The following is a 15,652-nucleotide window of genomic DNA, read 5'->3' as shown; positions in this document are numbered from 1 at the left end:
ATTCACCGGTCAGATAAAGATCGTTTAAATTAATTCAAGGCAAAAACCGAGGAATATATAACTTCAACTAAAGAATTGTGAAAAAGTGTTGTCATGAATGCCTTTAAAGTGAAATAGAATGCCCGAAACGAACCCAAACGACGAGAAAAACCAAAATCATGCGCGCACGCAAACGAAATTGAATGCATTAGTAGCTACAAAGGAACGCTATAGTTTGATTGAATTTGGGAAATCTGGTTGAATTCGAATGTGTGTTAATAAATCTAAATTAACTTTTGCTGAAATTGACGGGGAAAATCTATCAATTAATATTTTTTTGTTATTTACAGCAAGCAACCGTAAGAAGTATACCATTTTGGTTGAGGTTCGACAAGATCTTTTACACAACACTGGTTTTGAAAGAAGCAAATTAGGCTAATAGACCCGAGGGGCGCATGTGAAAAGACTTTTATAAGGCCATGCCACACGAGACATATTTTGCAGGAAACTTGGAGCCAAATGCTAAGGGAACATCTGAGGACGCATTCATTTTTCTTACAACAGTGTGCTGACTACATGGCAGTTTAAAGTTACACGTTGCCTTGGATCGGGCGAGTAGGTCTATGAATTAGAAAAGCGTTGTAAAAAGCATATGGTTAGAAAGATGTTTGTAAAAGTATAATACGATGATCCACAAATTATGCCTCGAGACTGCATGCACGTTTTTCCTTTTACGTCGAGAACGAACACGACACACCATTTTGTGGAGTCAAATGTTTGACACGTGTATTCTTTAATATTTAGCATTTTGCACTTCTGTATACTAATGGGACTTGATTTAATAGTGGGGCGCACTCTTGGTCGGTCGCATGTTCAGGATGACATCTTGAATGGTTACGAAAGTAAATCAAAGGCAAGTTAATGAACGACACGTGACGCGTGTGCCCCCAATCAAATGACAAGACTCTATGTGCGCGGTATGTAAAAATAAATTGTAGCCTTGTAGCCATGTCACCGTATAAGTGGCATCTTTCCATTCTTTATGTCGTCCTGAGTCACGTTTCGTCAAATTATTGGCCACACCTGGAGATGTGAAGTGTTAGTCACAGCCCCCCTCTCTCTCTCTCTCTAAAATCAAATCAATTTGTCGGAGGTACTTAGCGTTTAAACACACAACATTACTCAAATCAATGTCATCCAAGGATAAATGAGATGTCCGATGGAAATTGCTCGGTTATTGGAGGGTATGTAAGTTTCGTAACGTGAGAACAGTATAATAATTTGACAATTTGCTGTAGGCTTATAGGTCTAGAATGAAATTTATCGCGTTCTGTTACTTCGATTATTTGTGGTGTTTTCAGCTCCAAATTTAACTATTTCCTCGCGTAATTTTACTTTTTAAAAACGGCCGAAGTTGTACACTTTGTTTCATAATTTCAACACTTATTTAGGTCAAGTGTTATACAAAATAACGGCTGAAAAAAAAACTCCTCCCCAGACAAGGCTAAAAGCCACTCCCTGTGTAAGGGGCTACGAGAGGAAAATGCAAGATGGAAATTACTCAGCAGGGAGCTGAAGGTGTAAGAATTGATGTTCCTCTTAAAACAGTCTAGATTGTTGGATTGGAGGGAAACATGCACCATACAATGAAATCCAAAGAGATGCATCACATGGAACTATAAGCTGTTGGGATGTCTCTATGTGTTACATCTCAGTAAAGCAAGTGTTTATGCCTACGTGTGAGAAGAAGCAATTGCAGGAAGCCTTCACACAATATTAGTTGATAGAAATCAGACAGTGCAATCTTCAAACCATCAGAGTTGATGTTTTCTGCCATTGCGCTGTGCACATATCGTGCCGGCAGGAAGTCCTGGGTCTCCGTCTGTGAACATGTGATGCCACAGGTTACATTGTCTTTAATCAAAGGACTGGGGCCAAGTTTATTTTTCTACGTTACGAATTGACTTGTCCTACAAACGTCGTGTCATCAGATGAATAGTTGTTGAGTATTGAAGAACCCACGCTGACTCCATCAATATATTTGTATATAAATAAAGTCTAGACGCCAAAAGAAAAGAAATATGTCAGAGCGAAATGTCAAATTAATCATGGACGGATGCTGTTCTTGAATGAAGAAACGCCAGTGAGCCAAGAAGTACCTCCTGTCATGACTGAATTCGTCACACCATCTTAAAGGGTCGTTACTCAACAATCCATAGTTGGTTTCTCAGGGGAAACTTCACAGCTAGCCTGAGAACAAAATTCATTGAAATGTAGGTGTCCATATACGTCTTGTAGAGGTATGGGGGTATTGCTGCGAAATCTAACATTTGCTAAATAAGTTGTATGAAACATTAACTAAGGCATATGAGCGAATGGTAATATTATGATTTTGATTGCGCGGCAGCACGCGTTTAGACCGTTTTCATGGTGCGGCCATCTTGATTTTCTCCCGTACAAATCAATGTAACAAAACCGAGGATGGAATGGCAAATAGTCTGGTTCCTTTTTGCTCGATGAATGTTAGCATCCATTAATGTTGTTGGGTACAGTGAACACGACCAAAATGGTGGAACATATTTCTTGAGGATGACACTTTCAGACAACTCGGTAAACCAATACGGTATAGGCTTGCACCTTATGGGAACTGCGGACACTCTGGTTTCGGGAACTTAAGTCGCCCTTAGGAAAGAGAGGCTGAAGCTGGCGTGTAGGAAAACACACATGGTGGTAGCATTCAGTTAATTAGGAATTAATCATCAGAGTTCTTGCGAAGTCAGTGTGATAGAAAAGTAATATGATGACGTACGATACAGCTGAATCTATTAGCACAAAATGTGTTTGGAAGCTGACACTAAAACTCCAGGTCACCTTTCAAGCAGCATCATGGTGGCGCCATTTTGTTCTTCCGCGTTCAGAGCATTGAAATCTGAACCGAGGCTGAAGGGAAGCCAAAATTTAACGACAACAAAACAGTTGGGGTTTTAAGAATCATTATCCAAAGCACACTACATGTTAAAACCTGCTGGGTTTTTAAACCATTGCTTCTCTCAATAAGACACCCATTTTCGGCTCTGCTAGGCTAGAACTTTGAACTCGATGTTCAATAACTAGTGATATCCTATAGAATGTATACAGCTTTTTCACTTTAGCTTTTACAGATGAACTCTCTCGAACGTGATAAAGCATCAATAATGAATGGTGGACAATATTGCAAGATGGAGATGCAAATAAGTGCCGTAAGGTATAAAATGCACACGTCAGGATCCTCACGAGGTTGTTTGGGTTCCGGGTATGATATTTAGTGGACTTCCGCGAAGAAATATTTATTGAAAACAGCATTTCCGTGACTATTCCCCCTACAGTCTAATGGGCTAAAGATTTGCTTCCGAAAGTTTGGGAATTCTATAATAAACAAAATGAAGGTTGTTTTTTAAGACAACAAAGTGGATTTCTTGACCGGATCTCATTTACAATGAAACCACTCTCGTCGGGATCGGGTAAAGAGTCCAGGCGGTAAAACGAAAAAACACGTGGGTGGTGTGACTTTATTAGTTGAAAGTGTCCCTCAAAGCACGGGAGGCTTGTGAAAATGACGTACAAAACAGACATTGACGCAGACATTTTCTTTCTTGATTTAATTAACCGACAAACACAGTTTAGCAAAAAAGAGCAATCCAGTGACTCTGTCATCGGTCGTCTGCACGTGTGAAGTAATTTCACTGTGAGCCACGCAAGACAAGTTCTCAAAGAACACTATCTACCCAGCAAGTAGATATACACTCACGGCGTTACCGTACCGCAACACCAAATTTTTATTTTAGTCAACAGTGCTTCAAATCCCATTTTGAAGACATGTTATTTGGCCTAAAGGGTAAATTTGACTTGGTACCCTCAAGCCCAATAGTGTCCACCGTACTTCAGATTGGTTGCACTTGGGACTTTGGCTTTTCCGTTCTTCATTGACTAAAGGTCGTCTCTAAATGAAAAGTTTATGTTATAAGAAATGCATTTGAAAGAAGAATGACGACCTTCGGTATACATTTCACACGAACGTATGCCAGCTTTACTGCCAGAAGAAGTGGTAACTTTGGGCTTGTATGCAGCAGATACGCATGCGTGTGACGTCATGGTCAACGCACATAGGAATGTTGCATTCGAAGACAACAACAATATCCAATCTGTACAACTTGATGAGGATGGCATGATTTGGACCAGCGGCAAACTGTGGTTTATTAGCGGATGGGTAGCCGAAGAGATGGTACTCCACTCATATACTTGACTGACCTAAACTAGGACTTCGGCTATGCCGAATGCAACGATGGAAAAAGGCGGGAGCTGTTAATTAAAAAAATTCAAATTTCAAACAACCAGACTCTTGAAAAATCAGCGGCATCGACGGAAACATGGCTCAAGCTGCTAGGTATGTCGGTTAACCAGGTCCGCTAGGCGCGGCATAGGAAAAAACTCAGCATAATACTTTGACCACCACCCCTCGGGAAAACTTTTTGGGGCTACAACTTAGCGTGGGTATGAGATCTAGCATTACAGGTTCACCGTAGCTGCCAAATATACATGTATATACATTTATACACACGATACACCAATCAATTACAGTCCATGCGTGAAGTAAAAGTCCCCCCACGCTGATCCGTAGCGCGAACGGCCGAGGGGACTCCTCTCTCTAATTAACGGGGGGTATGTAAACGAGTTATCGCGCTGGGTTCGCCCCACGGCTCTCCTTCCACGCTCCCCTCACTTCCGTTTTTAAGTCTGCTTAAACGAGGCAAAACTCCGGCAATTTTATTATTGGAGACCGTGTTTAATAAGGCTGTTTCTTGCGGAGATGTTTAAGTAATGACGAGCGCAGGACATTGTGCATAGCGAATAGAGTTCATCACACTGGTGATGACAACATGAGCCTATGTAACATGGAGTGTATTATGCATAATATGGCCGTTTTTGTAAGCAAATAGGTGTTGAACCCTGGCACTGAAACAGAATAACCAGTTGTTTGCAACAAATTAATTTGCGTAATTTATCTAATAAACTAAGAAGGTTTGTTATATTTTCGTACCCTGTACAGTTATCAGACAAAACAAACGTCGTTTGTGTACGACATTTGCATAACGTACTGGTTTTTTAGTTTAGTGATTTTGAAGTGTATATTAATTTTGTACAAAAAGGTTGTTGAAGTCTTATCATCATGGAGTTCGAGTATATTAGTTACCTTGCGTCCATCACTATACGTACAACATGTTTTCCTCTAAATGACAAATATCGAACAAAAAATAACCGTCTCTTTTCTCAAAATCGTGGGTTTATATGTTAAAAGGGAAGGTACACGTTTGGTAATTACTCAAAACAAATACTAACTTAAAAACTGACTTGGTAACAAGCATGGGAGAGCTGTTGATAGTATAAAACATTGTGGGAAACGACTCCCTCTGAAGTAACGTTTTTTTTAAGAAAGAGGTAATTTCTTACTAAAATAACAAAAGACTTCTAGCTCGAAGTCTTTTATTCTTATCTGAAAGCACACAAATTCGTCCAACAATGGTGTTTTTATATAGGATTTGAGGCATTGCATGGTGAGGTATCAATGTATATTTGGTTTGCGGTAACACCATGTGTGTATCTACTTGCCAGGTAGAGTTTGTTCGTAGGGAACTGTCTTGCTTTATTCTACTGCCACGGAGTAGAGTCTCCTGACGATGACTAGAGCAAGCTAGTCGAAACGTTGAGACCAATTCAGAACTGACTCCGCGGCAGTACAGTTAATTACGATCCTATAAGCTAAAGTAGTAGTCCAGTCTAATTTCTATACCATCCGCCCTGGTAAAAGTTAAAAAGCAGGACAGTTCTTTTCAGAACTGAGAAGTCTCCTGAACCTCCGATTATCTACTCCGCGACAGTAGAATAAAGCAAGACAGTTCACTAAGAACAAACTCTACCTGGCAAGTAGATACACACATGGTGTTACCTCAAACCAAATACACAAGGGTGTTTTTTCTGTCATCATTTTCTCGCAACTTCGATGACCAATTGAGCCCAAATTTACACAGGCTTGTTATTTTATGCTTAGGATTGGATACACCAAGTAAGAACTCTGGTCTTTGACAATTACCAAACATGTACCTTCCCTTTAAGGCATTTGCTGATACGAATGATGTGGTATACCAAACTTGTGTCAGTCTGGCGACCTGTGGGTCTTAATCTATTGAGTAAATCGTCTGAGTAGTCGCCTCGTATCATAATACAATGGAACAAAATAGATTTGGCGTCATTTGGCAAAAGGCCTTTTCCAAACCACGGCTCTCGCCATCGGCTTATTGGTTATAGTGCAGGTTTTCAAAATCACTGGAGCCGAAGCGATAGCCGTAGCTAGACTCGCGGTTGCGAAAAGTGCCAAACGTCACACTTTCGGTCTAAGACAACAAAACTTCTCGTTCAAAACGACCCATCGGATCATAAACTTGCCCAGAAATGTACAAATTTAGTGTGCTATTTTAAGCTCTCGTTTTTTACATAGCCTCTAAGGCTTTCAACCACTGGGCACCTTGGTGTTATAGACCTAGTAAAGTTGGGCATGCGATTTTCGTAGTGCACAGAATAGCCTTTACTGCACTTCCGAGAGCTGGTGTGCACGCATGTTAAGCCCGCGATACCAACCAAGGTAAAATGTTGGTATCTTCATGACGTCAGACGTCGGGCTGCAAGGGATACTAAACTGTACGATGTTTAATGCATCCCAAGACAAATCATAGATCCATAGCTGGAACTATATGAAATCAAATTGTCTTCGCGATCGACTGGTTTCTAAAACATTATAAGCATGCTGTTACCCTTTAACTGTATAAGAGATCGAGTAGAAAATCCTTGTTTAAACGGCGCCCTCATAAGTTCGTGCATGTTGCGGATAGTCCTATTTCACAATTCAATTAGCCTATAATGTAATATCCCTATGGTGCAACGCTGCTTTAGCGGCACTGGTCTCCATTATCTTTGTTCACCCCCGTTAATTTATGAGGAGCTGATTCCCTCTGGGGAATGCAAAACTCCCCTGCATCTTTAGATTGGTCGGAGCTCATGTGATATTATACCTTTCGATCGGTCGCCGTGTCATGTGTCCTTATAACCTTTACGGACAGGTCTTCCCTTCATTTGATTACCTAGTGGCGATCGTGCCTAGCATTACTACACATCAATTAGAGGAAGATGGGGTTATACCACATGCGACTCGACCACTCCACTATGGGCCGGCCCTCGTAATCTCTTGGCAGGTGTGCGTGGAGACGGACTCGCTCTCGATAAAAATCAAGACGTAAAATGAATTACATTTACAACTACTCCCCCCTCCATCCTACTCCTCCTCCTCCTCCTCAATTCTATACACGACGTGATTTAGTGGCATCGTGTAGGAAGGCTTGTGACAAGGTCGATCTGTGATTAAATCATGTCGCTTTCGGCGTGTTAAGCAATATGATTAGTTTTCCTTCAACTCTGGAAAAGGGAAAACTTATCAAATATTGATATCAACGTGTATTATACTGGTATATTAATGTACAGGTTTATAACGATACGTCATGACAACCTAAAAACAAGGAGTTTCACTGTGTGTGTTTATTGTGGTGGGATTATAAATTTTACTTGCGTATGTACTTCCAATTACAAGACCGTCTATTGAAAGGTAAAAATAGCACCATGTAGAGGGACGAAACATACAAATGCTATATTTTAAATATTTCTATCATGCGGATATCTTGTAACTGACCTAAGTTTGTGGTTCAGAAATGATAAAGAGAAAAAATATCAAATGCGTATAGAATAACAGAATAGGCCTACTCACAAAACGGGGGATAAAGCGAAATATCTTGCAGGTAAAATGATCTATAAAAAGTAAACTTTGTTGTGTCATTGTCAAGAATGTAAGAGTGAACACCACTCGTTTTGTCCCCATACCACTCTGTCAAGAGCCATTATGGCGGACAACTATTTTCAAAGTAAAAGACGGGTACTTTAATCTGATTAGAGTGAAGTTAGTTTCAAGTTCACTCAGAAAGAGGGACACAGATTGACATTCACTTTCTAAAGAGCGAAACTGATACCACTCGAACAGGAGAGTGACATTTTCACTCTTTTACATGAGGAAGTTGCCACCTCATCCGTATCTGCATAGAAAAATGTTCGATCTATCCCTTATCACAATAATCGGGGTCAAAATGCATTCATTTAAAAAATTAATTTTGACTGTTTTTTTTTGCAGCTGAAACAATGGAGTGCTTCTCCTGCCCAGCAACTTCCAGAAACGATGACGAATGCAGACAGAACGGTTATGTAGATCAATGCACCGTTGGATACCACACGTGCTTCACACAAATCAAATACGAAGGTAAGATGTGGAAATTGGCGCTTAAAATGCAGGAGGGTCGACACATCGCTCGCATTTCTCTTGAGATTAAGGGAAGAGGAATACGGGGGTAGGATGGAACAGGAATACGGGGGCAGGAAGTAAGGGAAAAGAAGAGTCTTTTCAGAGATAAATGAGCCAAATAAGTGGACACATTGCCTTCGGATTGGGCGCTTAAGGGTGTCACAATGGCAATACAGATAACCACTTCCAGGCAATCTCGGAAAGATGCTAATAGAAAAACGTCTTTTGTACTATACCGAAGTTGTCCTTTAGCATGCAATACATATGCTTGCCTCTACACTGCCTGTAAAATTGCCCTGTGTGACAAGGCCTATATGAATTTAGTAGGCCTATACCGGTGGTGCAATATTTTACGAAAAACATGTCTCCCAAAATGGCGATCGTGCAGACAGTACGTGACGTTTACGAAAGGGGTCAGTCAGGGGAGGTAGGCGACAGGAAATTAGCTCAGCAAAAAAAAAAGAAAAAAAGGAAAAAAAGGTTGGACGTTTTTGAATTTTTTTTTTTTTTTTAACCCAGATACGGTCATTTTTGCTTCTCTGCTAGAGAAGTATAGCGTGGTAACTCTGTGCTGTACAAGTAAAGACCCCTTGCATGACGTCACATACTCAAACAGCGACCTCCAGTGAGGTCAAATGAAGACCTACCATTGGCTGAGAGTTGTACAATTTCGTTGTTTGAGCTCAGCCATGGCGGCCTTTGCAAGGGGTCTATTTTGTATGAGAATTGTTTGAACATTCCAAAGCTTAAAGCTTTTTACTAAGGAAGCCGATTTCAATATCATAAAATGAATTATTTACAACTGAATATGTGTGTTGACCGGATGCTGATTTGTATATTCATTTTGGCAGGTGGCAGCCACTACAGACCGAAAACAGTCACCAGGAGTTGCGTTGACGACACTTTTTGTTCAGAGGAGCAAAAAACTTACAACAATGGCAAATGCGACGTCAGTAACGAGGACTATATATGCGTGTGGTGTTGCCACGAAAACAACTGCAACATGCTGTCGTCTGCGCACAGACAAAACGCCAGCCCTCTTTTATTATTTGGCGGGGTTGTCATGGTAACGTATCTGTCGTCTGGTATTCTTTGGCACTGGATGCGTTGCGGATACGGAAGATGTAATTGGCGGTGACTTTTTATGTGAAATGAGAACTTTGGCAACTGTGCGAACTTCTTGCTATGCTACCAGAGGAATACTTGACTATCGCCAATGGATCTAGGGCACTGGGAAGGGAATACGGAGTGAGGTGTAGGTCCTACTTGCCTTTGTGAAGCTACCGTACGACCTGCCTGCGTACTTGGAACAAAATTGGTACGGAAAAGTTTGGTATCTCGTTTTGGCAATTACGTACGTGCATATAGTTATGCAGGCCAACCAACGATACAACCTGCCACCGTAGATGATGCTACTGGCTAGCACGCAAATAAACACAGTTTTTACTTCCATCACCCAACCACCAAGAACGACAGTTTCAACTAATAGTCGTTACCTTGTATTTCGCTTTGCTTGCAAGCTTAACAAGAAATAGCAGTTGTGTTTCCGGCTTGCTTCGAATGGTACAACGAGTCACGCACTCCATCCATTTTCCCGTTTTCACAGGTCATCGTGCTGCAACCTCGTTCCCAATGTTGTATGATTTCACCACACAATTTCCCCACAGAATGTCGTACATGGGATGTATGAACACGGTGAGCTGGATGGTCTTGTTGGTCAATATATTCATCGGCCATTTTGAAAAACGCACGATCACTGGTAACCATGATGGACGCCAGTGTGTGAATGATTCGGCTAATGCAATGTTCATAGCCTTTGCGACTGTGTTGGTTTTATTAACTTTGATCGCAGAGTCATTTACCATTTCACATTGTTTAATATTTTTACTTCATAAAATTGCGTCCAACAGATCAAGCCTGTAGATCCGTCTAAACAAAAAAATAGTGTAAAATTGCATGACTGTGTTTCTTTAAGAATTAATAACTACTCATTTTGTAAGTGATGTATGACACTTTTCTACTTCAATGTTTTGGCAACATGACAGCCAAACAGAAGTGAGAGTAAAACAAGGAACGCACAATAGATACAATAAAAACAGATTTTTAAAATATTTCTTTCAAATCTGGGCGTTCCCTTTCCTTGTTTAACTATCATAAACAATAATGTGCATCTTCTTTATAGTTCCCAAATCGTACAGAAATTAACCCAAAGAAGTTATTGGATTTCATCCTCGTCCTTGTAACATAATATATACAAGTCTAAAATCCGTTACGAATTCAAGTCAATTTTTTTTAAACATTTTGCTTTGTACCTCACCCCACTGTGGGGTTTGGTCTGTGGTTATACAACCCTAAAACATTATAGACGCACGAGTTGAGTACGATTTGGTCGGCCTTGTATTGTAGGGCTACTAGTTGACCTGTTTCCGTTCCAACAACGACCAGATTCTATCCGCAGCAAGAACCTGGATGAGAACAGTGTACAAACTTTCTTTCTAGCATCGATGGGATGGGACAAACAGTGACATGAATTATGAATATCTCATCAGATCAATCGACTAAAGCGGTTCTGACGAGTACAATGCGGTGTACACAAATTGTCGACGTTTCGATCAGTACATTCTGAATGTCTTCATCCACAGCAGACAATAAATAATTGCGCCAGCTGCACATCATAGAGATCTATTATAGTGTAGATATGTGTTTCTTACATGTATGGACACGTAAGTTACGTCACCATGGTGTAGTTTGCAAATGTCATCATCAACAGAAAATTTTGGAACTTTCTAATGAGAAATCACCCAACATCACAAGGCCGGACGTCCATTTCAACAAGGGAGAGCTACACACTTTGAGCATCTGACTCCATGGAAACAGGGAGTTCATGACACGTCTTATAGTCTTAGACTCTCTGGTGAGATATGAAGTAAGTAGTCAAGAATTCCCAACGGCTTTAGCCCATTACGAGCAACGTTGATATGGACATGACGTTTGGCAAATGTAGGTATACGTCAAAGGCTGGCAAATTATTGCCTTATGGTCCAAATTAAATCTCACTTGCTTTGGTTATTTTTGTTACCTTGTTTCGTTTCAGTCACAGAGTGCAGCAACTTTAAAATTGTGTTGCGAGCTGTGGTTTTCTAATGTATTAACAAAGGTACGCCACCACATTGCAAATCAAATAGTAAATTTCACACAAAAATGTGGTTCTCAGTGTGCTTTCACGTTGAACAATATTCGGTGCTTCGTTTTTGTTTTACAGGGTTTTTTTCTTCTGGTAATCCAATCGAATCAAGTAATTATAGCCGAGGTTAGCGAAGGACGAAGACAGAGCCTTTTAATTAGCTATTACCGTGAAAAATGCTATTACATTCACGCATGCGTACAGGGACTATTGCTTCGGAAACCCCACAGAGTTTTGCAATACATCCTTTTATTTTGCAACGCCACGGCGCGGGTTTTGGCCAACCGAGGTTGAAAACTATATAGCGAAAGCAGTAAATGCAAAACCAAAACACATAATATGCTAGGCCTATTTGTTATCAAACTGTTAAGTTGTTGGAAACCAACAAGAGGTATAAAGTTTGCAGGAAATGTTGAATTTGGGTAAAACATCAGTGTCCAATTTCATAGAGCTGCTAAGCACAGAAATTTGCTTGGCGTGAAATTTCTGCCTGGATAAAACAGGATTGCCAACCAAATCTCCGCATGATTTTCAGGATGAGCAAACATCAGCCGAATACCTGTAACAAGCAATATGCAACAAATTGAAATTTTGTTGGTAATTCTGTTTTTATGTAGGAAGAAATTTCATGCTAAGCAAATTTTTGTGCTTAGCAGCTCTGTGAAATCGGGCCCTGAACTGTGCCAACCAGCCCGGTTTGTTTATCAGCAATGGAAAGGTCCAGGTAGCAACGCATACACGCTAGCATCAAAACACAGGCGCGAATTTCCCTAATTTTAATGTCTCACGAGGCAATTCATCGTCCAAATAGTAAGACATATATTTCGTCCTGGTAGAAGTTATGTGTAACTGTAACAACTATAACACAATGAGCTTTCATGATTTAAATGTACTACCGAAAATTTTACACTAGTGTTGTACTCCCATTTTGTTTCGTTTCAACGCTGTACATAATATTGTGTGAACATTATTGTGCTTTTACGCTTACACTTGCACGCCGTAAAACGTAGTGTGTAAATTGCTGTTGACAGCAATGTGGAGTATGTTTGTACTTTACTTTTGGATAAAAACACGATCCAATCTTCCATGTATACTTGTAAGTGTATCTATTTAAAAATAGATTTGTCATAATGAACCACAAACGCATTTCTTTTACAATCATGATTGATGTTGTGGGAGATATAGTTGTTTCAATATACCTCATACATATTCATGACCGAGAGTCGAGTTCTCATTGGTCCATACATCACCACGTGCCAGGTGTTAATTTTGCTAATTACCAAGCGCGCACGTGAACATTCACGCAGGTGGTAAATGCACATGACAAGTACTAGCTCCCCGGCCCGGCCGGGAGCTATTCTACTTGTCATGCGCATTACCATTGCGCGACGTCATCCCCGGGCGCCATTGATCGTGGTACTGTTTTGTATACACGCACGAACAGCGCTCTCTAAGCGACATCCAACACATGAACAAACTTATCATGTGCATTTTGTTTCACAGTCATCATTTTCTCTTGATCAAAACTCATGTTCCGGTAACTGAATATGTATGAAGTATAGTAAAACAAATATAACATGGTTTATTTCGGGTGACTATGATGAGCTCCCCTCGGTATTTGCTTCGCCTCGGGAACTTTAGTTTGTCAACTTCCAATACCTCGGGGGAGCTAATATCGACTAGTCAACCTCAAACCACGTTATATTTGTACAATAATGAACCAACGCATTTCTTTTAGTTAATATTGTGGGAGGGATTACTTTATTAAGTGTGGTAGTCTCTCTTTATACTGTTAAATATATGTGGCAAATCTTAAACATAAATTGCACCGCTGCATCTAGGAGTATACTGTAACTGTATCACACTATCCGTGTATAGAATATGACAACTTTCAAGGTGGGAACACAATCAGGCTGTCGATATCACCTGCTCATTCAGGTTGTGCTCAATACAGTATTCCGTGCACGATTCAAATAAAACTTCAAGATTATTTTGTTCTTCATGGTGTTACCGCAAAGTGTCCGTGCTTGATCGTTCGGTCTTTTTTGCGACAGGATGGCAGATGGCAGTGGGTCAATAATGAATAGTTCCGGTTCGTAGCAGAGGTGCTGCTTCTTACACTCCAACAAGCCGATCGTGCTCAGGGGACAGTTTGCTTAAAGGGAAGGTACACGTTTGGTAATTACTCAAAACAAATATTAACTTAAAAACTGACTTGGTAACTATCATTGGAGAGCTGTTGATAGTATTAAACATTGTGGGAAACCACTCCCTCTGAAGTAACATAGTTTTTGAAAAAGAGGTAATTTCTCACTAAAATATTAAAAGACTTCAAGCTAGAAGTCTTTCATTCCTATCTGAAAGCACACAAACTCGTCCAACAAGGGTATTTTTTCTTTCATCATTGTCTCCCAACTCCGACGACCAATTGAGTGCAATTTTTCACAGGTTTGTTATTTTATGCTTATGTTGAGATACACCAAGTGTCAGTGAGAACACTGGTCTTTGACAATTACCAATAGTGTACCTTCCCTTTAAAAGGCACACAGGGACCAATATCATAAAGCCTATAAGCACAACTTGCTAAACGAAAAAAAAAACCATGTGGCCAATTGCGTGCAGTAAGTGTAAGGCCTTTTTAGGGGGTGCCTTGATTTCATTTAAAAAGTTGACTGTTGCCACCATGGGTGTTGTCGCATACAGATACCTCAAGAGAATCAAAAGTAACAACAAGGTATTGCACAAGCAATTACGTTGGTGTTATATTATGTTGCACAAGCAATTACATTGGTGTTATTTTAACACCCTATTGATTTTCTCTTCGGTATCTAAAGTGACAACACATATGGTTTTTACAAGCTTTAGATGCAACACAATAATGATAATAATACACCAATACAAGGCTCCAAAACGAATGCTAGCGGCCTTTTGTCTGTAAAGGGTGAAATATCAAACATATACTTGGGTACGAGTCGGTACAAGGCAGAAAACAAAATGTAATCTAATCCAGCTCAGGCGGATTGCTTTTTAACCGAGATAAGTATTCCGCCCGGATGGAATAGTAAGCCGCCCGGGCAAGGTACCACTCCCAAAACTCCGGGTAAGAATTAACCCGGATTCTGGGTCACATAGACTTGACTCAAGTCCCAATCCCGTGAGAGAGTCCTGTTATTTTTAGTCCCATTGCCTACATCAGAAAACTCCCCCAACGAAAACGAGACTTGAATCAAGTATAGGTTCTATATAGGGGGGGGGGCAGACTGACCAGGAAAGGGATTACCATTATTCACTCGGATTGTGATAGCATTTTGACCATTTTCAGTGTCTTTTTGGAAAAGATTTGGGGTCATAGTGACCCAGAAATAGGCCAAGGCCTCGCATGTGTGTTTTTATGTCGGTGGTATTTGTGCAACAAAAAAACATTAGTGTAGTTGTAGTCCAATTTCCAATCAGTGGAAGTTCTCCCGTTTAAACTTACGAACAGTGCACGTGGATCGTGCTCCACCAAAATTTCGTTTGTGACTAGAGTAAAAACCTTTTTGGTAATTACCTTACTTTGTACTTTATAAAAATAAAAGCACGTTGCAAGTAGGCCCCTATAGGCTTAATGCGACGCCCATTGAAGTTATTTAAGTAAACCAGTCACTAATAACATATTAATTACGAGAATAACATGCTTTTCTGAGTATTCAAGCCAATATCATGGATTTTTACATCAGTAAATTAAAAATATAAAAGTTCACATATTTGCATATAATTATTTACTTATACATGGTATAAAAGATGGCCATTGTGGAAAACTTCCATCAACATTTATTTGTCTAAAATGCAGCGGCGTGGCGACGACGGGAGGGGGGGGGGGCACTCATGGGTCAAAAACACGATGTGTGCAAACAGTGAGAAACTTATATTTAAAGGGGTTGATTTCACAACTTTTGTGGTGACCGAATGATAACCGATTTAGCTCAGACTTTCACATGTTTTTGTTTGATTTGAGTTGTGTCACGTGCGGATACTGGTCTTAGACAGTATTATGGTCATTGTTGTCTGCGTGT

At 40.3% G+C, this 15,652-nt stretch overlaps 1 protein-coding gene across 1 annotated transcript in view; it reads left to right on the top strand.

The window, feature by feature from the left end:
- Positions 1-15,431, top strand: part of LOC139939975 (uncharacterized) — a 35,783-nt gene extending 20,352 nt beyond the window's left edge. The window contains exons 2-3 of the mRNA XM_071936152.1: positions 8,246-8,371; positions 9,265-15,431. Of these exons, the coding sequence (XP_071792253.1) occupies positions 8,246-8,371; positions 9,265-9,551 (413 nt within the window). The 3' untranslated portion in view covers positions 9,552-15,431. The remainder of the gene's footprint in view (positions 1-8,245; positions 8,372-9,264) is intronic.
- Positions 15,432-15,652: the final 221 nt, after the last annotated feature.

The sequence above is a fragment of the Asterias amurensis genome, chromosome 7 (assembly GCF_032118995.1).
Source record: "Asterias amurensis chromosome 7, ASM3211899v1".
Lineage (NCBI taxonomy): Eukaryota > Metazoa > Echinodermata > Asteroidea > Forcipulatida > Asteriidae > Asterias > Asterias amurensis.
The sequence above is the reverse complement of the archived record's forward strand: the minus strand, read 5'-3'. Positions and strand labels throughout refer to the sequence as shown.